The following is a 25048-nucleotide window of genomic DNA, read 5'->3' as shown; positions in this document are numbered from 1 at the left end:
CTTATGAATGGTTATATCAATTTCATGTTTAATTCTCCATTCGATCGGTAGCCAGTACAGAATATATAAAACGGGTGTAATGTGGTCATACAGGCTAATGCCCATCAGAATGGACACAGTCGTATTTTGAACTTAAAGAGACCTTAATCTTAACACAATAGATGGAACACCAATACACAAAGTAAAAGATGAAGCACTCATGCAACCCAGAATATAACAAAGCTTGTAGCACTGCATGAAATTCCAATTTTTCTAATGGGGGTCTTAGCCGGAACAGTAATCAAAGTTTGAAAAAAATGCAGAGGGTTTGTCTCTTAATGACATTCTTTTCAAGATCATAACCTCAGTCTCTTCTATGTTTAATACAACTTACTATGAAAGTCATTGTTTTACCACTGAGAGACAGACAGATACCATTTCAAACATAGCAGCCCACGTGGATCTGACTGGAATGAAAAACTGTATATCAGCATACAATCTCATATCTAATATGCAACCCAGCTAATAGTTTACATAATAGGGCCATATAGATGTTAAACGGATAACGAATCCTGTGGAAACACGGTTGACACTGGATGCCAGGTAAAAACAGTCAATCCATTTCATATCTGCTGCTGGTGATCAGAGAGGTACATCAGCCTTTTAACACACCCAAAATACTGCACTTACATTAATGGTAGATAAGCATTTGATGATTTAGTGTGTCAAAGGCTGTGGGGATGTCCAATAAAACCAACGCATACCTCTAAATGCAATCGAATTCTTATCTAAAAGTATCAAAGCTGGAACTAAGTCTAAGAACTAAGATGCCTCTGGAATCCAAATTGAAACTGGTTGAGGACAGAATGTTCTTCAATAAACTCATTCAACTGTTTTAAAAACAAATTCTCGATAACCTTCGCAAGGAAGGGTAGAGATAAGATAAAACTACAGCTCGTGAATTTCAGAGGAAAGATTGTTTCCTTAAAGGTTACAAAGGCTTACTTTAAGCTTTCTAGTAAAAGACCCTCACATAATAAGATTAGTAATATTCGTAATCACTGGACTGTCACAAATTGTCTTTAATAGAACTCTTGAGCATGAGTTCAATGGACAAGATGAAAAATTTAGTGCTGTAATGACCTGCAGTATTTCTCTCACAGAAACAGGACTGAAGTGATCCAATCTCATTTCCACCTTTTCCAGCAAGGACAGCTACCAGTTTTTGTGCGTGCTGGAAGCCTCACATAAATGCTATTTTATCAGTAAAGTACTAAACAAAATTATCACACTTTCTTGGAACTAACAAAGAATTAGTTTCAGCAGAAATATTATCCACTGGTTGAGTGAAATATTCTACCATACGAAATAATTCCAGGATTATTCAAAATGACCGTGAGAATACTGATCTTGAGGCTAAGAATCAAACACACCTTCCTTTATTTTATTTCTTTATTAAGATACTCTTCAAGTCTCCTTTAAAGACAAACCCCTCACTTTATACAAATTCTACAAAGGATTTTTCCAAGAACAAGGGATTTGGTGGTTGCAATCCAAAATCATACAAAAAATAGATGCAAGAAAAAATAGTTTACACAATGCCTTCAACTACATCTAGAGATATGTCTACAAAACAGAAATTGAAAATTGTCAATCTATATAAGGTGAGAGGCAACTTCTTCAGTTCAATGAAGCGAAACTATATATATAAATGGCTTAACATGAAATCCTAATCTAGGTCTGGCATTAAAGGTCTGGAGATGTCTGCTCCTTCGCTACAACATTGGCCTTTTTAGTCAGAGAATGAAGGGGCTAATGGCTCTGCAAATTATTTTTGTCACTTATTGTACTCTTTGACATCAATGGATACAATGGTAAAAAACTTGTGCCAGGAAAAATAATGGAAACTATTCTAAAGATCAAAATCATAGAGCATATAGAAAGACATGGTTTAATGGAACACAGTCAACATGGATTTGCCTAACAAATTTGCTTCTTTTTTTGAAGGGGTTAAACAAACATGTAGATAAAGGTGAATTGGAAGATGTAGTGTATTTGGATTTAAAAAAAGGCTCCAGGGGCGATCCGGGTAACTATAGATCAGTGAGCCTGACTTCAGTGCCGGGAAAAATAGTAGAAACTATTCTCAAGATCAAAATCATAGAGCATATAGAAACTCATGGTTTAATGGAACATAGTCAACATGGATTTACCCAAGGGAAGTCTTGCCTAACAAATCTGCTTCATTTTTTTGAAGGGGTTAATAAACATGTGGATAAAGGTGAACCGGTAGATGTAGTGTATTTGGATTTTCAGAAGGCATTTGACAAAGTCCCTCATGAGAGGCTTCTAAGAAAACTAAAAAGTCATGGGATAGCAGGCAATGTCCTTTCGTGGATTACAAACTGGTTAAAAGACAGGAAACAAAGAGTAGGATTAAATGGTCAATTTTCTCAGTGGAAAAGGGTAAACAGTGGAGTGCCTAAGGGATCTGTATCTATCTATCTCTATCTATCTATCTCTATCTCTGTATATGATCTGGAAAGGAATACGATGAGTGAGATTATCAAATTTGCGGATGATACAAAAGTATTCAGAGTAGTTAAATCACAAGCGGATTGTGATACATTACAGGAGGACATTGCGAGACTGGAACATTGGGCATCCAAGTGGCAGATGGAATTTAATGTGGATATGTGCAAGGTGCTGCATATAGGGAAAAATAACCCTTGCTGTAGTTACACAATGTTAGCTCCTAATATGGAACCTACCACCCAGGAAAAAGATCTAGGCATCATAGTGGATAATACTTTAAAATCGTCGGCTCAGTGTGCTGCAGCAGTCAAAAAAGCAAACAATATTAGGAATTATTAGGAAGGGAATGGTTAATAAAACGGAAAATGTCATAATGCCTCTATATCGCTCCATGGTGAGACCGCACCTTGAATGCTGTGTACAATTCTGGTCGCCGCATCTCAAAAAAGATATAGTTGCGATGGAGAAGGTACAGAGAAGGGCAACCAAAATGATAAAGGAGATGGAAAAGCTCCCGATGAGGAAAAGCTGAAGAAGTTAGGGCTGTTGAGCTTGGAGAAGAGACAGATGAGGGGGGATATGATAGAGGGCTTTAAAATCATGAGAGGTCTTGAACGAGTAGATGTGAATCGGTTATTTACACTTTCGGATAATAAAAGGACTAGGGGGCAATTCCATGAAGTTAGCAAGTAGCACATTTAAGACTAATTGGAGAAATTTTTTCACGCAATGCACAATTAAGCTCTGGAATTTGTTGCCAGAGGATGTGATTAGTGCAGTTAGTGTAGCTGGGTTTAAAAAAGATTGAATAAGTTCTTGGATGAGAAGTCCATTAACTGCTATTAATCTAGCTGACTTACGGAATGGCCTCTGCTATTATGGCATCAGTAGCACGGGATCTTCTTAGTGTTTGGTACTTGCCAGGTTCTTGTGGCCTGGTTTGGCCTCTGTTGGAAAACAGGATGCTGGGCTTGATGGACCCTTGGTTTGACCCAGAATGGCAATTTTTTATGTTCTTAAATATCTGGGGCTTGTGATGGCACATGAAGTGGAAAATCTGTACTCCCTGAATGTTGACCCCTTGTTGAATTTAACAAAAGCTAAGCTTCGGTTATGGCAACACCTACCTCTCTAACTGGCCGTATTAATCTTTTTAAAATGATACCGTTTCCAAAGTGGATCTATGCTATTTAGAATCTTCCGATTATGATTCGGCAGGGGGAGATTTAAAAACTTGATTGTTTGCTTGTTTTTTTTTTGTATTTGGGAAGATAGAAAACCAAGAATTTCTTGGGAGAAAGGGGGGTTGGGGATCCCAGATTTGGAACAATATAATTTAGCTAGTCTACTGTACATTGTGAGACTGAGTTTTTTGGGAATGCAAGATGTGTGTTTGGATAGCGAGAAGATCCTTGTTTCTCCATTTGATCTCAAATTTAATTTCCATTCGGACACTCACATAATTTTGAAATATGGTTTAAATAATTTATTAGTGACTCCTGTGCATTGGGCATGGAAAAAGGCATTGAGTGTCTTGAACTTGTCTAGTTCAAGCTCTTCTTTCTTGCCTATTGGGGGTAATTTCAACTTTTCTCCAGGGTCCCAAGACCAGGTTATTTGCAAGGTGGTCCCAGCTGGGGATCTTCTCCTTACAACAAGTTTTGGCAATTAATGGTACTATGTTCTCATTCCAGGATCTGCAGAATCAATTTGGTTTGTTGGATAAGAATATCTTTCCATATTTACAACTCAAATTTTATGTTGGCTCACTTCCACAAAGGACCTTATCACGATAAGTTGTAATCAAAATTGAGGATTTCTTCCACAGATAGGAAAAATCTTTTTGACCTCTATTGTATATAAGGAATTTTATAACTTATTGCTTCCTGACACATTTGCAACTGTGCGAGAGAGATGGGTGAGAGAGTAATTTCCAGATATCTGAGAGAGAAGTGCAGTCTTGTTTTATAGGCTTAAAGACTGTTCTTCTAATATATATGTCCAGAAATTACAATTTAAATTTTTACATAGGGCATATGTATCACAAATCGACAGCATTCTATGCTAGCCTAACACCTTCTGCACTTCGCTTGAAATGTAAGCAAGGGAGAGGGACCTTGACTCATGCCTTTTGGGACTGTGTTATCATTCAAAGGTTTTGGGGTAAGGTGTTAACATTTTTACAAGGTCTCTTGGGGTATATCATTCCTTTATGCCCTGAGCTTATGCTTTTTGAAAAGAAATTATCCCAATACTTTTTGAACTAGGAGGATGCTCTTTATTGCATGCAAAGTTTTTGTATTGGGGAAATAAAATAGATTCTGTTAGTCTGGAGGGAAGAAACTTCTCCATATTTTTGGCAATAGAGAAACTCTTTACACAATATGCTGGTTATGGAATCTATCCATTAGTCCTACATATAAAAAAATGATTTTTGAGGGTGTGGGATAAATATATTCAAAATTTACCTCCTCGTGCTCGAAGTTGCATTTTGAACAGATAGCCTGTTTTGTGCAGGGCACTGTTATATCCTCTTGTATCCTGTATTTTTCCTCTTTCTATATATATTTTTGTTTTTCTGGGCATTGCATCGCTTCTTTTACTTCTGTTTGCGCTATAAGAACGTTGTGGGGGGAGTTGTGGGAAAGGTATCATTCCTGCCATATCTCGGGTGCATAAGAGTACAGCACCTGAGAGTTGAATATTGCTTATACTCTTTGTGGAAGGTGGGAATGGGTTATACCAATTTGTTTTGATGGGGGATCTAGCAAGATATTATATGTTGGCTCCTGCTTGCTGATCTACGTTTCTAAAGCTGAACATGAGGTCTCTGGATTAGTAGGGGCTTACTTTTCTGTTTGTACTCAGTGTTCTTACTGCTTGAATATGTACCTTTTCTGATTGTACAACTTGTAATGTTGATGTCTGCTAAAGCTTCAATAAAAATTGTTTGAAGCTAAAAGCCAAGCCTCCAGCAGATGAGGCAGCTCAACATCCGGAACCTTTTCAGAAAGGCCTAAAAAAATGCAAGAGATGGACACAGTGTCCAAACAGGCAGAAAAACTGAACGAATGGGAGAATTGCTCCAGAAGGAACAACTTCCTTCTGGAGCAATTCTCCCATTCGTTCAGTTTTTCTGCCTGTTTGGACACTGTGTTCCCCATAATGTCTAATTTTTCTTTTAGTGCCTTATTTTCATCCTCAGGAGAGGAAATCCGGAGCTCCATATCATCACTGCGCTTTCCATGCTCTACAACTGAGTGCTTAACTTTACTATGCTCAGTCACTCTCAAATTTACTGTCCAAAGCCTTTACTCTACTGCAACCGTCAATTCATCATATTTTATGCACATAAATCATACTAAGTGGAAAACATTTGTGCATATAAACCATGTTTTCTGTGTTAATTCCTATTTTATGTGCATAAACCATGTTTTGCTGTAAAGTCTTTTTTTTTTTTTTTTTTTTTTTTTTAAAGACTCCCAATACATTGGCACAGGGGTGCTCAAATCGGTTCTTGAGGCCCTCCAGCCAGTTGGGTTTTCAGGATATTCTAATGAATATGCAGGAGAAATATATCTGCATACACAGGAGGTAGTGCATGCAGATAAATCTCATGCATATTCATTAGGGGTATTCTGAAAACCTGCCTGGCTGGGCCCCCCCCCCCCAAGGACAAGTCTGATCAACCCTGCATTAGCATACCATTGGAGTATTGTAGGGGTTGCCTCCATTGTATGCAAATCTATTTAATGCATATTCATTGTGGGTTTCCTGAAAACCAGGCCGGTCTGTGGCTCTTGAGGACCAGAGTTGGCTACCCCTGGCTTATTGCATCAAGAGTTAAAAAAAAAAAAAAAAATTAGCTTGTGGGTTAAGAAACTGTACTGAATATTAACACTCAGCTTTTTGCATCGGTCTCTTAACTTTGGTAGCTCCTTGGACTGTTGGTGAGATGGTGGATTAAGTATGGGATCTTGTCTGACCATCTACCCAGTCTCGCAGAGAACCAATGAGGAAGCAAATGAGCAAAAACTGGCTTGGCTAAGAGGTAATCAAGCTTCTATGGCTGGCAGCTGGGATATAGCTTTGCAGTGTGGATGGGAAAAAGTGGGCAGAGTAGTTAAGGCAATGGGTCTTTTTAAGCCATGGTCTACTATCTTCCTATATAAGCCTGAAAGCCTGCATCTTGAAATGTTAATTCACTTTCTAAAAAGGTATCATCTCTACCCCACTGATCTTTTTTCTCTCTTTTCAAACAGACCAATGCAATGCCGTGCGCTAGCCGCTGCACACGGCTTAACATGCGATTGGACGCATGTCCATAACCCCCGATCCAATACGGGGGATTAGCGTGTCCAAAACATGCGTCCAAATCGCCATATAGCTAATAGCGCTCATCGCATGGAAATTCATGTAGATGAGGCTATCAGCTAATCCCTGTGATCCAATAAGTTTCCCGCACTTGCAACAGGGCAAGTTTTACGCCAGCCCGGGGGTGGCGGAAAGGTGCGCCACACTCAAGGGTGCATTGAAAAAAAAAGAAAAATCCTGCTTTCTGTGATTCCTCCTGATAGTATCGTAGCGATACTAAGTAGGGGGAACCAAATAAAGCAGTATTTATTTTAAAAAAGTCATTAAAAAAAATAAATTATTGGACGTCCAGAAACACACAAGATACATGGTCCAGGCCGTGTATCTTGTGTGTGTATAGGCTGGAAGTAGGAGAAAACAGACGCTCGTAGATTAAGCGTCAGTTTTCCCAACCCGCTTGACAGCCACCTCTCCTGTGCACCCGATGCCGAGGCGGCGCTAGGGATGCACATTTGTCCCTATCGCTTCCTTTTCAGTGCAACCCCTCATTTAAACATTGGATCGCATGCCCAGGAGAGGTGGCTCGCTGTGCGTTTTCTGCACAAATTTAGTGCATTGGCCCGAATGGGTTTAGGCTCCTAACTGTTGGAGTGAGGCTCCAAAATTGGCCCTTTTGAAATTTTGCTAGGGTTAAGTGCCTAAATTTAGGTTCCTAAAAAAAAAAAAATGGGTCATTACAGGGATGTAGTTATGGTGGGGAGACAAATTTAGGAGCTTAAGCATTGATTTTCATAACTAGGCACCTAACTCAGAAGCCTAAATCAAAGCAAATAAATAGCAGTCCTACAACTAGGAACTGAAATTTTAGGAACCTAACATTTTGGGGAATTTTTAGCTGAAAACTTACACTCCTAACTTAAGGACCCAACTTACATTCCTAAATTAGGAGCTCAGCTTTTTTTTTTTAATATCGGCCTCGTAATGCTTATTTATATATAACAAAATCAGCACATCTCAGCTCATGAACTTCAATGAGCAAACCTAAGAGTCAAACTCTACACAAAAGATCAAAACATATAGAATACATATTTTTTCTCTTTCATAAACAATTCTTACTTTGTAGGGATAATGCAGAACTTCATGTCTGCTTTCAAAACTTGCCTTGCTACAAGTTCTATACAGAATATAGTCTGGCCATGGTACCAGATCACTCAGGAAACATTCCGTCTTCACTCACAGACATTAAATACGTGCAACATTAAAAAAAACAAACAAAAAAAAAACTGGGCAAAAAAAAAAAATGTAGTGCAAAGGTTCTTTTAAAAGTCCTTACCTAATATATCAAGATTCTGCAAACGGCTGCAGTTAGCAGCTAGTTCTTCAATGTCAGTATCGCATACAGATCTATTGGCAGTCAGAAAGAGCTTGCGGAGGTTCGGAAGCTTGCGGGCGAGTTTGGCAAAGCAGCCAGTGCTGCTCTGCAACGTAGGGCACCAGCCAAGGTCAAGCTCCTCCAGATACTGGCAGCCAGAAGCCAGTGCCGTGATGCCGTTCTCTGTAATGTTTTTGCATCTCCAAAGATCCAGGGAACGCAGCTTTTTGCTCTTGGCTCCCACCATGCTAGCGATCAGGTCATAATCTTCAATCTGTGAACAGAACAAGCAAACCTGTTTTCTCACCCTCTGTCATCTGTCAGATTACCATACTATCATTGCACAGGTATTTCCTTCCCAACTGTTGCCAACCACTCTGTTAATTTATCTGCCTGGGAAACTTAAAAAGTATTTCTATTACCTGCAATAGTTCGTTCAATATTAAAGATAATTCTTGGCATCTCAAACGTGTTCTTTTTCCCCCTTGCCATAGAAATATAAGGTTAACATTAGCTAAGTAAGTGAAAATAAAAGAAATTGGGTTAGGTTCTTTCCAACCTTACAAAGACAAATAGGTCAAGGCTACATTACACAGAGAAAAGGGACTTCAAGAACTTACCATAACACAGCTACCAAGGTTTAAGTGCTGGAGCTCCATGCAGAAGTTCAGAATGCTGAGCAAAGCCGTTTGCTACCATTGGGGACCATTTCAGAAGCCAAAGGAGAACAGAAAGAGAAAGAAGAGGTCAATAAGACATTAAATGATGTCACCACACTGCTTGGAATACAGCATTTAAGCTTGGGTTACAGACACCACAAATGCCACTTAATGAGTCCCTAGAGCAACCATCATTGATTGGCTCAAGGTAAAAAAAAAAAAAATCATTAGGGTCCTCTGTGTAAGCCAGTTCAGATGTGGTTCTACACGCCCTGCTGGTACCGCTTTTCCCCTGGTCTCTGTTTTTCTCCCACAGGACAGTTGCTGGGGGGTTAAGCTCCGTGACAAGAAGCCAGGCCACATCTCAGAGGAGTAGCAGTACCAGCTTTGACATTCGGTGATCAGCTGATGCCTGATAGAACTGCCAATAGAGTTACACAGCTTCAGCCTTCAGCTGCTGACCTTAACGTCAAAGGATTCTCTTAGGCTGACAAGAATGCCAACCCCCATCGAGTGCCTGTCACCAGTAACAAGCTAACAAACGAGCACAATTTCTACTTTGTGACCATCTTCAACAACTCCATTCTGTTCCCAAAATCCTGCTCCAATGGAGAAAGAACCTGAAATATACCTGTGCCACACCGTGAAGGGATACGCCTACTTATACATTTGCTATGCATGCTTTTGAAACATGAATGTATTTGCAAGAAATATAAAAAAGTATTTCTACTTTCACTGTAGGCTGTGCAGTTGCATTGCAGTGTTTTGTGTTCCTCATAGGTTTCTACCATCTATCTAAATGGGCAATTTACTAAAATGATGAAACATGCATTACTGCAGGGTTTTAATACAGGTTGGTTATCACAGCTTAGTTAATACCACAGTAGGGGTTGCTCCGGTGGCTGGGATTGCATGAATGTTACCAGCAGCATCACCACCACATATACTGCACGCACAGCACACACACACCCTTTGAGATGTTTAAAAGGGCAAGAAACCCCAAGTTATAACTGCTCAACCCAGCTGTGAAAAACACCCCACCCATGTACCAAATATCCCTGGCCCTCCCTCAATGTGTGTAAATATGTTAAGCACCCTCCCCCCAATGCAAAATATGATTCCCTCCACAGCCATCTTCCTCAAGCCGGTTCACAGCGTACAAGTGATCCCCTATTGTTCCCTGCCCCAGCAGCACTCAGAATGGTGCCAGACTGCGAGTCATGCTCTTGTTTTGAGCCGTCTAGATTATTGTAATGCCCTCTATCAGGATTACACCTTAGTTTTTCATTAAGTGACCGAAGTTATTACAAAATATCACCGCAAAGATTATCTATGGGTAAAAAAAAAAAATTATATCGATTCAGGAACACCTCTTTTACGGAATTTGTATTGGTTACGGAATTTGTCTTGGATGAAATTTAAAATTTTATGTCTTGCTTTTTAAAGCACTGCACTCAGGTCATCCATCATATTTGGCTGCCCAAGTGATTTTATATCATCTTTGCCCTTTACTGTGTTCTTCACAAGCCGAGTTAAGATTACCTTCTCTGGTGGAAATTAGATTAAAATTGCCACGACAGACTTGCTTTGCTTATCAGGCTCCAATGCTTCGCAATGCCTTACCATTTGATATGTGGCAGGAAGTAGATTATCAAAAATGGAGGATGGCTCTAAAAAGCTGGTTTTTCCATAAGTCATGACAATCGGTTTGCTTAATCTGCTTGATTATTTCCTTAGTAAGTGTATTATTGCTTCAAGTTTTAAGAGGTAGATTAGGTTGGGGCTTTCTGCTTGATTGTATTTGCTTTGAGTGGAGGTAATTTGATGTAGTGCTTTAAGTATTTGTGTTTTAATATTAGTGCGTATGTTTTTATGATATTCACTGTTTTATTACATATTATATTAGTAAATCAAAACAAAATTAGGAGGGTGGGGAAAGATAGTATACTTGGATACAGGGGAGGGGGAAAGGAAGCAGAGTGCTTGCAAGCAGCAGGAGAGGAGAACAAAGAAAGGAAAGGTAAAGAAAAATCAAACAAAACTAAAAGAATATGCAAAACAAGTAAGACAAAAAAATAAGAGCAAATTGATATCCCTGGTTCCTAAAACTTTTAGCTAGTACCCAAGTTTTTAAAATAGTTTTCTGTGTACATTATTTACTGGATGCCAGAGAGGATGCATGGATGGCTTGATGGTTGGTTGATAGACATAGGAACTGATTTTTGTTTGCCTTTGTTTTTTCTTTAACTTAATATTTTGTACTGTACTGCTCTGATCCCTCAGTTCCACAACCAGTTACCTCACCGTTTTCTCTGTGTTCTCTTACTGGTTTTGCACACCCCACTAATTCAGTGACTGACTTGCCCATGCTCCATGTTGATCCAAATCTCCCCTGAATGTTGCAGCTCTCTCCAGTCTTTTTATGCTTGGATAGTACTGTGGCCAAGAGGGAAGGAAGAGGAAGGCTATTGGTACCAGTAATCTACACTACAAGAGAGTATAATTATACCACCAACACACACCCTGGGCCCTGGCAGCGACAACTGCTTGGATCCATTGCCAGAGGGGTTAAAGGGTTAACATCTGTTTAATGCTCAAGTCTGCCTTTCTAGGTGTGCTGTGTGTACTCATCTCCTTACCTTCCCCCTAAAGGCCACTTTAAGCTTTGTTGATTGGCTGAAGGCTGAGCCTTAGTCAGGCCTAAGAAATTCCAAAAAGGCCAGATTATTATGGTGGGAAGTTGATGCAGTGTCCTCACTGCACAGTATGGAAAGTAAAAAGAGTGCCAACTCAGCACACACTACACTAAGACTCCCCAAACCTTACTGCAACCATCTGCTTCAACTAGTACCCAGGAAAGAGGATGAGAGTCAGAAATGGGGCTAAAAATAACCAAACAATAAAAACCAACTTAAGCAGAGAAAAGGTAAACTGGGGAAAGAAGAGGAGGGCCCATGAAGAAGAGGCAGAAAGAGAAGAGAAGCACGCAAGGTAAAAATGATACAAGAACTAAAACAAGGAATGTTAGCTCAGTAGGACTATACCTCTCCTGTTACAGTATTGGCACAGGACACTACACAAAAAGTAGCAATGTTTACTTCAACTGTCCTATTTTATCTTACATTAACACCCATAACTAGAGATGTATAGAGGGGAAAATACAATTCAGGGCGGGGAACAAACAGGCTGGGAAAAAAGGAAATTGTGATGCATGGGTGAATATCAAAATATATTTCTACTTTTATTTTCAATCAGTATTACAGCATCAGAAGCATACTACAGCAGCTCTAAATATTGCTGAAATTTGTTTCGGCAGGGATAGTGGAACAAAGATCGGATCACTCCTACCACCAGGGACCCAGACTCCATCTGTCTCCCATCAGCTTCCACTTCCCCTTCCCTTCACAGTCACCATACATCTTTCCGCTCTCTCACTTACCCCTCCATTCCACTTTCTTCTTAAGCTTCAAATCCTTTTCCTGGCCACCCATCCCCTCTATCGCCACATCATCCTTCATTCCTAAGCCTTTATTTATGCATTTTTTATTCTCTTCTATTTGATAACCCACTTTTGTAACACCAGATTCAAACAATCCTACAAATCAAGATACTATACATAATAATGCTGCTTCCCATTCCTAGTCCTTGCCCCCACGAACTCTCCATTTCTCTCTTCCCCAGCAGGCCACCCTCTGCCTCTCTGAGTGGCGGGAGTCTGTCCCATGGCCGTTGACCACTCTATACAGTCTGTGTCAGTGAGGAAAGTATTCTCAAAAGGTGCAGGCTGGCACCTCCTGGCTGCTGCTCTCATGCATCGCAAAAATCAGTGGTGTCCCAGGGTGCCTCAGAGACTAGGACTGAGGCTTGAGACTGCAGTAAACGCATTTATGAACACAGTCATCAGCTCCTGGCAATTGGTGGTGCTGTCCCCAAAACCTGGGATCGAGCATGAGCAGAACTGAACCAGTAAACTAAATTCTGCTCAGGACTACTAGGATGTGTCCCTCAAGGACACTAAAGTCAGCAGCCAGGAAGTAATGGCCTGCAAAAGACATGAAAAAATGCTTGTGGTTCTGGGCACAAACCAGATGGCAGTCAGCAGCCATGGGCCAGTTTCCAGCCACTCTTCCTGCCAGGTCCTGGATGGTGATGGTGCAGAAATTTGCACAGCCCTGCGTGGTGTGGCTACTTACACCTTAAAGGGAACACATGCAAAAGTTCAGGCTACAGCACTGGAGTGGGGAATAGGAAAACAAGCATGGGGGAGCTTGCTGATGTGGCTGTTACTACCCTTAACCAATAAGCCTTATTCTTGCAATGTAACTCCAACATTGCTCTCTGCTTCAGCGGCAAGAGATAACGGGGAATTGGACTCATCAGGGCGTAAACGATATACTGTGATTTGTTTACCTCAACAGAAAGAGCTGTAAGCAGGATCTATGTTGAACATAAGGTTCTCCATGGTTTAACAGTCACAATATATTAGCATAACCTATGCAAACCTTTACAGCTTTGTTTCGGGTTTGCTCAGTTTTGTACAATTGCTTTTGATATAATTTCATATAGACTTCTTCATAACTGTTCATGCACTCAAGTACAATTTATTCCACAATTTTCCCACCTCTTCCCCTCTCTCTACACCCCCTCCTCCCCCACCCATTACACATTTCTAGCGATAACATGATAGGGAGGGCAGCTTTACAAAATGCTCAGTGTGCTCTGACCTCAGATTTCAAAGTCTCTTTTTACTTCCTTCAGAGAGATGATTTGCTTGGCATGTTGCTGTATTTGAAAGTATGGGATCAGTGACCTAGAGCAGCTAACCAATGGCAGGGAAGTTTTTAAAAATGGTCAACAACATTGCAAAAGTGTTCTGCAAAGTGTGAATTGGAGGTTACCAGTAATCCACACATGGCAGAAATTCAAATGAAACTGGGTGAACAGCTCAAAATGTATTTGTGGAGGGGGGGGGGGGGGGGGACTTAGACAGACATGATGAACTTACATGGAAAACTAGGCTAAAAATGACAATGTAAGTGATCTCTTTTAGAACTCTTATTTAACCTATTTGTAATCTTAATGTCATGACCTGGGAAAGTCTATTTACCAATTTTACTTAATCTTTATTCCAGCACACTATTAACATACTTCCTATTGTGTTAATATACAGTACAGTTGCTTTTGTTATTACCCCAAGTCGTTTTGTTAACCCTTTGAGCACGGAAAGATTAGCTAAAAGCTGAATGAATACTAAAAACTAAGGAATTCTTATCCGTACCTCTACTTTTGTTCTGTAGAGAATGAGGCGCTTCAGGCCACACATTTTGGCGATATGACTGAATGCCTGAGGTGGCAGCTTATCACAGGACGAGAGATTTAACTCCTGAAGGTTTGGGCAGGTCTCAGCTATGACTTCCATACACGCCTCGTTTAAGAAGTGGCCACAGGCCAACTCAAGACGCAATAGCTCAGTGCCGCATACCTTCAAGAACCTGCAAAACAAAAAACAAAACAAAACCCAATAAAAATGCAAGAAACTGGTAAAGCAGATAACCCAACACAACAGACAGAACCCAGATCTGATCCCCGCTACGAAGTAAGCCAGTGAGAATGAGTAGGTCATGCAATCTCTCCTCTTCAAACACGCTGTACAATTCTCAAGCAAGGACATTCCTGGGAGATTTACGGTAAAGGCCATGAATCTTCATACCAGGTTTTCAACTAATTTGTTTTATTAATAAAAAATTAACCATTCGGCTTTCTGGAATGCTTTTGCATGCACATTCTCAAATTATTTAGAACACTCCCTGTTCCCTTCTACTTTCTAGAAAAAGACATGTCCGAAGGTAAGGCAGTGGTGCCAGTAGCAATTTCAATTTCTAGCAGGGAGAATTCATCACTTGTCTGGTTTAAATTCTATTTATTTGCATAACTACAAGTATTCAGAGTTAGGATAAGCCCAGTCATCTATAACAGAACTAAAACTGTAATTACAATAGGAAGAGACACTCACGAGGGAGCCTGATAATGCAGAATTAAGTACCAATGAAGGTATTTTCTTGTCTTTATTATGATGTACCATCGTTGCAGCCAAACCTTTACTGGGCCCTGCAGAGCTCCATTCGGTTATTTCAACTCAGCCTTCTTAGGAACGCCAGCAAATTTATTAAGAGTACTGCAACTTTTGCAAAATGCAGCTACTTGAGTTGTTTCTGGTCAGAGTTTGAGGTCACATATCACACCAGTTATTAGGAAATCCTACACTGGCTTCCATTCAAATGGCGCATTACAATACAAACTGGCAATGATGATACACACTAAGTATTAGGGGAGACTGACCCCATATTTCTAATCCTACTCAGTACCTTGGGTCCTCACAGGGGTTTGCTTGATGTACCATCTCCACATCAAGCGTGGCTCGCTGAGACGCCCGAGATGGCTTTCTCAATGGCAAGCCTGGTTTTGTGGAATTCTCTGCCAGAGAATCTGAGGTTGTCAGCTTGGGCAAAGACATTTGAGAGTTTACTTAAAACTTTTGCCTAAACACTGACGGGCCGATTCAGTAAAGTCCGCGGGAGAGGTGCGCGCACAGGCCACTCACCTGTGCACGCGATTCAGTATTTTAATTAGGTCCGGCAGTAGAAACGAGCAAAAGGAGGCGCTAGGGACACTAGCGCGTCCCTGGCGCCTCCTTTTAGCCCGGAGCGGCAGCTGTCAGCGGGTTTGACAGCTGACGCTCAATTTTGCCGGAGTCTGTTCTCGAGCCTGCTGACAGCCATGGGCTCGGAAACTGGACACCAGCAAAACTGAGCATCCGGTTTTCGACCCGACAGCCGCCGGCCGACTTCAACATTTTTTTATATTTTATTTACTTTTTTTTACCCTTCGGGACCCTCCGACTTAATATCGCCATGATATTAAGTCGGAGGGTGCACAGAAAAGCAGTTTTTACTGCTTTTCTGTGCACTTTCCTGGTGCCCGAAGAAATTAGCTCCTACCTTTGGGTAGGAGCTAATTTCTGAAAGTAAAATGTGCGGCTTGGCTGCAGATTTTACTTACTGAATCGCACGCGAATACCTAATAGGGCCATCAACATGCATTTGTATGTTGAGGGCGCTATTAGGTTCGGCGGGTTGGACATGCGAATAAGGGGTAAGGGAAAATGCGCGTCCAATTGCAGGTTAACAGTGTGCTCCGTCTGAGCTCACTGTACTGTATCGGCCTGTGTGTGAGATACCTATCTAGGCAGCTGTGGGTTTTTTTTAGCTAGTTTCTTGAGAGAAAGGATTAGATGTGTTGAGTGCTAATTTGTTGTTTTTGTTAAAATTTATTGCAAAGAAGACTGTATGAATGTTTTAGTTATGTAAGTTGCTTTCAGCCATTGATACATGCGGGCTAGAAATGTTTTAAATAATTATATGGCTTACATATGATATTCTATAACTCACCAAGAATCATGCCAGCCATCTCACCTACAGAAGCAAGGAGTATTTTATTGTACACCTTTTTTTTTTTGTAATTTTGCCAGTCAAAATAAATGGTCTAGAAACATCCATAACTGCTATTTTACACAGTCATACCTTCCACTCCATGTTAAAAGCACCAGTAATAGGCCTAGCGATGAGATGCATTTTCATAGGTGTATTGCTAATTTTATGAGAAAGTGTACATGTATGTAGGAAACATTTTAAAAGTAACAGGAAGGAGCGTCCTTTGTTACCACAGGTAAAGGACCCTCAGTTTCCGGTCGTTATACAAGATGACTGGCAATTCAAGATTGGCAGCAGAGTTAAAAGTCGGGTGGTACATGTCAGTTCATTCTCATCCCACTGTCTGGGAGAAAAGCAGGAATGGCTGTGGCCTGGTGGAATGCAACCCTCATCCTGCTTCTCAGCTGTGCCCATCTCACACAGCAGCAGCAATCCAGTGGCACAGAAACATTGTGAATGCATGCGCACAGCCCCTGCTACTGTGCATGCACTATTGAAAAGCTATGCTCCATTTTCAAAGTTATCATAGTTAAAGATAAAGCAGCTGGGAGGAAACAAAGAAAGTTAAGAATTCAAAAATAGCAAAACTTGATAACTCCTTTTGCTTTTCAGTTCAGTTTGCTTCAAGCTGTTTTATTCTGGCATCAAGGGAACGCAAGTCAATGACCCAAATGAACTATGACAAGGTCAATAAATATTTACAAGAAAATAATACGATGGGAAGCATTTTCCGTTATGTTCCTAGTTGAAGCAACACATATCTTTACTAAACCAGAGGACATAAACACCATAAGGCAAATTACATCCAGCTTTGCCCTAGGATGCACAGATGCCTTAAAGCAGTCTCATCTCTGGACAATACAGTCCTTGTTTTTAGGTGAATTTCTTAAAATGCATTCCCCTTCATAAACCTATTGTAACTATTTATTTATCATTTCTTAATCGCTTTAAGATTAAAAATCACCCAAAGCCTTGAACAGAGGAAACAGCAAACAATATTTTAGACAAATTAAAACAATCCTACAGCCCCATTAGCATATCTTACCATACAAATCAGATCATGCTAATTGAAACCTATACCTGTACAATTAGTACTCAGCTAAGATCCACTGCTACTAGAGGTCAAAAGCCAGGATTCTAATTGTTTGCAAAATTTCAACAGATAGTTTTCCGCTCCCAGCACAAACTTGGGACAACTGCCAAAAATGATCTGATAAACAGACGAGAATGGTAAAATGCCTTAGTAGGAGGTAATTGCAAAAGATGTTTCCCTGCTGATCTAAGATTTCTCTTAGCGTACTATCATTTCAAACAGCCTCTCAGTTGAGGGGAACGGTTTCCTTTAAGCACTTTAATTGCCAAAACCAGATTTTTAAACCAACATCAGTCCACTACTGGCAACCAATTTAACTGCAAGAGTAGGGGGTTATCCAAAAAAAAAGTCATAATGCTTGCAATCAAAGGACAACCTTAAAAATAAAATCTGAAACTTATTTCAGACTTCTCCATTAAAACTCCTTGCTCCTGTGTTTCTAGATGCTGAATACTTTTATCTATTTGCATTCTCTTTTTTAGCCTCCATTTGTTCTTTTGAAATAAAGTTAAATTGCTTACTGAAAACAGGCGTTCTCTAAAGACAAGTGACTCGCCAGTGACACTGATGTGTGATGTTATCTAATGGTGCCAACATGGTTTCCAGGAATATCTAGGAAAACTCAAAGGTCCCTCTGCACAGGCATGGCAGTTTCCTGGTTACTGAGGCTTATTAGCTGAACAGAACTGAGGCCTGCTGCATGGCCAAACTCCAGAAGGGGAGGGAAAACATAAGTGACTGGCGATTCCTCTTTCTTCAGAGAACGCCTGTTGCAGGTAAGGTGTCACACTGATGGGATTCCCTGGCTAAAGGTTAACTTTTAAAAAGTAAAGAGAAATACCAGCCGCTACCACCACCATCCCACCAAAAGCATGAAAAAACTCTTTGGTGGGTTAAAAAAAAAAAAAAGAGGCATTGTTTTAACAGAAAGACAATCCTAAATAACATAGGCTTAAGGGGGTTTGCGCTCTAACTAAGAGACCATGGAGAATGGACTGCCCACACCCGCATCACATCACACACTGGATATGTGTGTGTGTGTGAACAGAAGTCCAAATTGCAGCTCTACATATCTCCTCATTAGAGATGGACTTCGGATATAGGCCACTGAAATAACTATAACTGACATTTTGGGCCTTGACAGACCCCTTCCAAGGTCATATCAGCTTGGAAAGATATGAAAGATATACAATCTGCTATCCAACAGGGCAATCTTCTCTTTGAAACAGCAAAATGAAACAAAAAGCTGGGTGGACTCCAGGTAAAAAGCAATAGCTCTCTTACAATCCAGAGTATGAAGGGCTTTTTCACGTCTGTCGTCATGTGACTTTGGTAAAAATTCTGGCACCAAGATGGATGTTGAATATAACTTTAAGCAGAAGGTTAGGATGTGTGTATAGCACCATACTGTCATGATGAAATTTAATAGAAGGTGGATAAATTACTAGGGCTTCTATAGGCTGAAGTGACCACAACCAAAAAAAAAGTAACCTTTCATTAGCTGTGTGAAAAACCACACAGAGGTCCCATGACCCTGAGGGAGACTTGATGGGAGTCTACAAATGAAGCACGTCCTGCATAAATCTTGGTTTGTACACAAAATCCTACTTCCTTCTATATAATAATGGTCTGCATCAATCACACTAAGCTATATTGTTACAGAGTTGGCCTGGAGCCCAGATTCAGAAACATGTAGAAGATATTCAATTTGTTTGTGTGGGCCAGAAAAAAAGGATCTAGGACTTGGTCACATCAGACAATCAGATAACCTTCTAGAGGATTCTTGAATTGGAAAAACCGTAGAGCATATTACCTCACTCTCGACATTAAGACCATGAGGGTGAGAGACTGGAGGCTGGGATAAAGCAAAATTGCTGTGATGACAGAATTGGGAAAATGTCCAACTTGATTGGTTATCTGATGGATATATCCCAAAGGATCAGAACCTAAATTTGTCTCAGCCAAGAGGGAACTATGGCAATCAGCCCCTCCCAGTCTCCTCTCAATTTTTTTTTCAGAGTTTTGCCACTAGTGGTATTGAAAGAAACACAAAGATGCAGGGAAAAGGCATCCAATGATTATTTTCTTTCTGATCTTCTTCCAGCTCAAACTGCAGCTCCTGACAACAGACCTGCACACGCAGGTCTGTTGTCTGCCTCCTGCAAGCGGCGATCCTCTCCTTTCTCAGGAACTGGCTCTGGCGGAAGTTGTAATGTTACAATTCATCTTGAGCAGGCTGCTGAGAAGGGAGAGGATCACTGTGCTCATGAGTTGCCTGCTTTCATGTTGTTCCCCCCACCCAATGCCCTCCATAGACCTTGACCCATCCCCAGACCGGCCTGGTGCTTCAAACTCCCCTGCCATGAAGCAGTGCAGTGAGCCGCGAAGCACTTCTGCCATGGCCTTTCCTCACACTGGTTCTGCCTTCTCTCTTCTGTGGCACTGCCTCTTTGGGTAGGAGGTAGTCAGTACAACAGATCTCCAGCCACTGCCTTACTACTTGCTGAGTGCCCTCCACTGTTTTGATCTGTCATCAGGCACCCCCTTCCCATCCCCTATGCTTGGCTGTGGTTTAAAAAAACAAACCAAAAAACAAAACCCCCAGAACTGGGGCATTCCAGCACACTCCTTCCCCAACCTAGGGACATCTCATCCAGGAAATTCGACAGTTCACTCAGATCCTGTTGTCATGGGAGCCCTGCCTAGATCCCATCTGACAACTAACGTAAGTAAAAACGTGTTTTGTTTGTTTTTTATTTTCATTTATTTAAAGTGACTGTTGCTGCTTGTGCATTTCGAAATGAGAAAAGAAAGAGTGCGCAAGCTTGAGCAAGCGTGCGAGTCAGTAAGCAAGCGTGTGCGTCAGCGAACAAGCATGTGCAAGAATGAATATATGTATTAGTGATTTATGTTTTAGTGTGTACATGAGAGACAGAGAGGAGAAAGTTTGTGTGCCAACCCCCCTTCCCGCCCCCCCCCCCCCCCCATCTCTAATCCATGACAATCTCAAGATGACTGGAATTCAGAAATTTCCAGGTATGGAGAGCAGAGGATTTTTAAAATTATCAATTTTAATTGAGTGTTATTGGTATCTGCTATTTTGAAAATTTGTATTGCCGTTTAAGACATTTTTAAAAAAAATGAAGATTTTATTTATTTTCTCTTAATACATTGTGAGGTAGATATCTAACTACAATCCAGCTGAGAAAGTTAGCTTGGTAAACATTCCCAGCTAACAGACAGGATGCTCAGCGGTGCAGCTGCGCCATGGAATATACCCAAGCTATCTAAAAGACAGCTCCCTTGATTACTGTGTGCAGGTCTGGTCAGCTCACCTCAAGACTAGAAAAAGTGCAGGGGAGGGCAACATCTCTCCTATGATGAGAGGCTCCGCAGGCCAGGGCTCTTCAGTTTGGAAAGGAGATGGCCAAGAGGGGACATGACAGAAGTTTATAAAATCATACATGGGGAGGAATGGGTACATAAAGGCGATTATTTACCCTTTCAAATAATAATTAAACATGGGGGCACTCCATGAAGCAAACCACCAACAGATTCAAAGCATCTCGTAGAAAGCACTTTCATTCAGCGTACTATCAATCTGTGCAATCTGTTGCTGGAGACCGCTCAAAGAGACTAGAACAGTGGGGTTTAAGAGGTTTGGACAAGTTGTTGGAGGAAAAGTCCAACAGCCAGGTATATTAAAGGAGGCTGTTGCTATCCCCTGGGAGTGGCCAAGAATTAGATCTACTTTATGGGATCTGCCAAGTACCTGCAACCTGGATTAGCTGCTGTCACATGTGTAACACATGGTAACTTTTCTGGATGGGGGTAACCTGCATGGAGCGGCAGCTACAGCTCTGAACACCTTACCGGGCAGACTGGATGGACCATTTGGTCTCTCTCTGCCATCATTTACCACATGAGCTAAATCTAAATAATACAAGATAATCCAACAGCACAGTAGTGTTATTTCTCATGGGTACCACCATCTGAATATCCACACACAGGAACCCAGTGAGCTCTAAAGAATAAAAAAAGGCTTCCTAATTGTCACATAAAGATATTAAAAAAATAAAGGCAATAAGGAAGAGCCTTATGGATACCACATCTGTACATGCCAACTAAGATGTAAACCCATTAACACAGAACAATAGCAGACAGACAGGAATGAAGCCACCCAATTAAGTGCAGAACCCTCTACCATAATGAATCTATTACAAAAATATGTTCATTATGCCAATCTTGATGGCATACCTTTACATTTATTACACATTCTAAATGAGCGGCGACTTCCACACCTGTTCCTGTGAAGCAATGCCTACAAAAGACGCACTGCTTTATATTTTGCTCAATGAAAAAAAAGTCTAATGTATTTTGCAAATTCAATTAACAAAATACCAATAATTCTAATGAACATGTCTTAACTACACAGCTTAGTGCCTAGAAGGATTCTGTATACTAATATAAAAATCAGCACACATCATGTGCGATTTACATCTTAGCGTCTCTCTCAGGGACTTGACAACAAGAAGCTGTGCAAACTGAATTTCAATTGGAACGAGCCCATACTTCACACTACTAAGAGCACAGTGGTAAAGCATACTAGGTAGATCTTTCTGTGAATCCACAGAGAACTGAAGCACTCAAGACTGGTCAAACGTGTAAATGAGCTTATTGGATAGAGGGATAGTTCTGCCATTTAACCTGTCTGCTTGCAACATCTGTGTAAGTCACATCTTAGCATGGCCACTTCGTCCTTAATTTTTCTAGGGTAGAAAAACTGGAGTACCTAGTGCAGTGGGGAAATAAATATCCACTATGTGCACAAAATTACTATCCTCCTCCTCCTAATCATTAACAGGGACTACAAAATGCCCCCAGGCTCTACTTGCCAAGAACAAAATGCACTCCCATGTACTCTGGCCTCCAATTTCTTTTGGGGGAGGGAAGGAGTATACTGAATGCACCCCCCTCCCTCCCTCCCCATTCTGGTATAACCCTCTCATCCACCTCATCCTTGCCACAGCCCACCTCTATTCTAGTCCTCTCCTACTGCAATCTTCTCGCCTCTTTTTCCACTTCCTCCATTCTCTCTCCATCATCCCTCAGCCATCTCCCTTCTCTCCCCTCCCCACCCCCCTTCAAGTGGGCTCACTCCTCCCCGACACACAACAGCTAGACACCTCCCTATATTCTCCCCACCTACTTCAGCTTTCACACTCTCCTCCCAGACCCAGATGGGGGAAGAAGATGCCTCATGCGCCTCTCTGCCCTCTCTTCTTCTTACCCCACGCTCTCAGCTCTCTCACCCTCTTCTCAGGCACAGATGGAGAAAGTTGCTTCCCATTCTTCCTCCCCCCCCCTCTATGATGCAATCCTCTCCTCCTCCAGTCACCCCCACAGCTCCTTCACTTTTTTTTTCTCCCCAACCCCTCCCACACTTGGATTGAGGCCAAAGTCATTACTTCCTTCTGCTGACAATGCTTCTTCCTGAGCTCCAGAGTAGAAAATTATTCTGCTACCTGCTTTCGTCAAGAATCTCAAACAGGGCCAAAGATGCTTTCCTCCTTGAACAGGGTGAAGACAAGGTTGCCTAGAGACCAAGATAAGCCACACCAATCAGGCAAGCAGGTTTTCAAAAACTCACTCATCCTCATCTTTGTATAATTGCATTGGATAAAACCCAAATATATTATTAAAATTTAATACCAAGTATAAGAATAGACAGCTCTGAAAGTAAAGGATGCAACTTGTTGAACCCATTTGTCCCTTATACTGGGTACAGTTTAAAATATCTGCAAACAAAAACCTGTTTGTGCACAAATAAAAGTTCCAGACAGCTTAGCCTCCCCCCCCCCCTAAGAAAAAGCTACTTCAGAACCTTCCATCTGTGCAGCGATTTGTATCTGAATTTACATTTTTGTTTACCAATCTTACCCCTAGAGGAAAGTCTCACAAAGATGCCATTTCTACTATGTTCTCTCACCCTAGCTTGATGGACTCTATAACAGTGTACCATCAAGCTAGGGCGTGATAACATAGTACAAAATGTCATCTTTGTGAGACTTTCCACATGCCAAATGACGTCAAATCTTCACTGAGGTGTACTGTGCTGTTCATACGTCTCACTCTATTTGAGATACTGGCCCCTAAACCACCACCAACACCTCACCTCAAGCTATTAGATGGCCCTCCTAAAGAGACATAAATAGTTGCACACTGTGAGGGCCTCCCCAGAGGCTCGCTCTTTCTACCTACCTAACCTTACCTCTCCTCTCCCCAGCCCAGAAATGCAATTCTAAAAATTTATCGCAAATTGCGTTACAGCCAATTCAGGCATATTTCACAGCTTAACGCCAGGAAAAAAGGTGTAATTATTTCCAGCATTAAAAACGTGTGATAGCATGCATTATGCTATCACACGGTGTGATAGTGCCCCTCATTTTCATAAATCCCTCCTAAACTCCTCCCTGATACCACCCCTTCCAAAAATTTGCATTTACGCCACATGCTAGCATTATCGCATGCATTATGGCGTTAACACATTTTGATGAATGACCTAATGAATGTGGTAAAGAGATCTTATTCTGTGGTCTCTTGCAGCTGAATTTGAGGAACTTTGCTTTGAGACACTATGTCATGTGTCTTCACGGTGTTGCATTTTCATCTCCCATCGCCTTCTAAGGTTACTGCTATTGGGGAGGGTTCTGCTATGAGTTATCTGGATAAGTACTCAAGCAACTCACTATTTTTTTTTGTTTTTGCTACACAGAAGAGGCCTTTGGACTGCAAAACACATTTGGGGAAACAGTTGCTCAAGCTCTCCAGGTTTCACTGTTCAGTTTCCAGCACAAAATTATTATTATACCTTCCGTATTTCTTCTTTGTGACAAGGTACTGTTCGGCTCAAACTGCATTCTCCCCATTCGTCACTTCGGAAAATGGACTGCTTTTATTCAGCAATAATCAGTAGCAAAAAAAAAAAAAAAAAACCCAGCTCAAGCTCAGCAATCCATTTTCCTCAATCAGTAAGCGTGATCCTGGGATGGGAGTGGAAGTGAAAAGGAAAATAAGGATCTAAAGTACATAGAAATGGCTGTTAAAAATCCTTTCAAATCACCTTATTCTGTGACAATGACCACACCAGAAAGTAAGTCTGCTTACCTTACATGATGTTCGCCATAGTCATGATGTGGGCAATAGACTGCACAGATCTGACTCTAAGCTCATACAGCTTTTACTGAACTGAGCATGTGCAGAATTCCTACACAGGTGTTGCTACAGAGCGGGTATTTAGCATGGCTAATTCTTCCTGCTGTCTATGGAGAACTTGCTTTCTCTGTCGATAAGCAGGGCTGAATTAGCCATGACTACATATGGGGAGTCCCAAGTTGAGGGATGCAGCAGAGCATTTGATAAATAAACAGTGCCTAGAAGCCATCATTGAGAGAGGACTGTGCAAAACTGCTCGCCCAAATTTACTGTCATTTTTTGATAAATTGTCCCTACAATAACGGGATGTGAAGATGTGCATCGACAACCAAGTTGCAACTTTGCAGGTGTCTTCAATAGGTACTGCACTCGGATGAGCCACTGATGCTGC

At 41.2% G+C, this 25048-nt stretch overlaps 1 protein-coding gene across 2 annotated transcripts in view; it reads right to left on the bottom strand.

Moving 5' to 3' along the window:
• Window positions 1-25048, bottom strand: part of FBXL4 (F-box and leucine rich repeat protein 4) — a 140447-nt gene that overhangs the window by 23746 nt on the left and 91653 nt on the right. For both annotated transcript variants that reach the window (XM_029595388.1, XM_029595389.1), the window contains exons 5-7: window positions 14138-14351; window positions 8821-8892; window positions 8162-8474 (exon numbers count right to left, since the gene is read on the bottom strand). In XM_029595388.1, the coding sequence (XP_029451248.1) occupies window positions 8162-8474; window positions 8821-8892; window positions 14138-14351 (599 nt within the window). The remainder of the gene's footprint in view (window positions 1-8161; window positions 8475-8820; window positions 8893-14137; window positions 14352-25048) is intronic.

Source organism: Rhinatrema bivittatum, chromosome 3, assembly GCF_901001135.1.
Source record: "Rhinatrema bivittatum chromosome 3, aRhiBiv1.1, whole genome shotgun sequence".
In the NCBI taxonomy this organism is placed as follows: domain Eukaryota; kingdom Metazoa; phylum Chordata; class Amphibia; order Gymnophiona; family Rhinatrematidae; genus Rhinatrema; species Rhinatrema bivittatum.
This window is presented reverse-complemented; position numbering and strand designations above follow the sequence as displayed.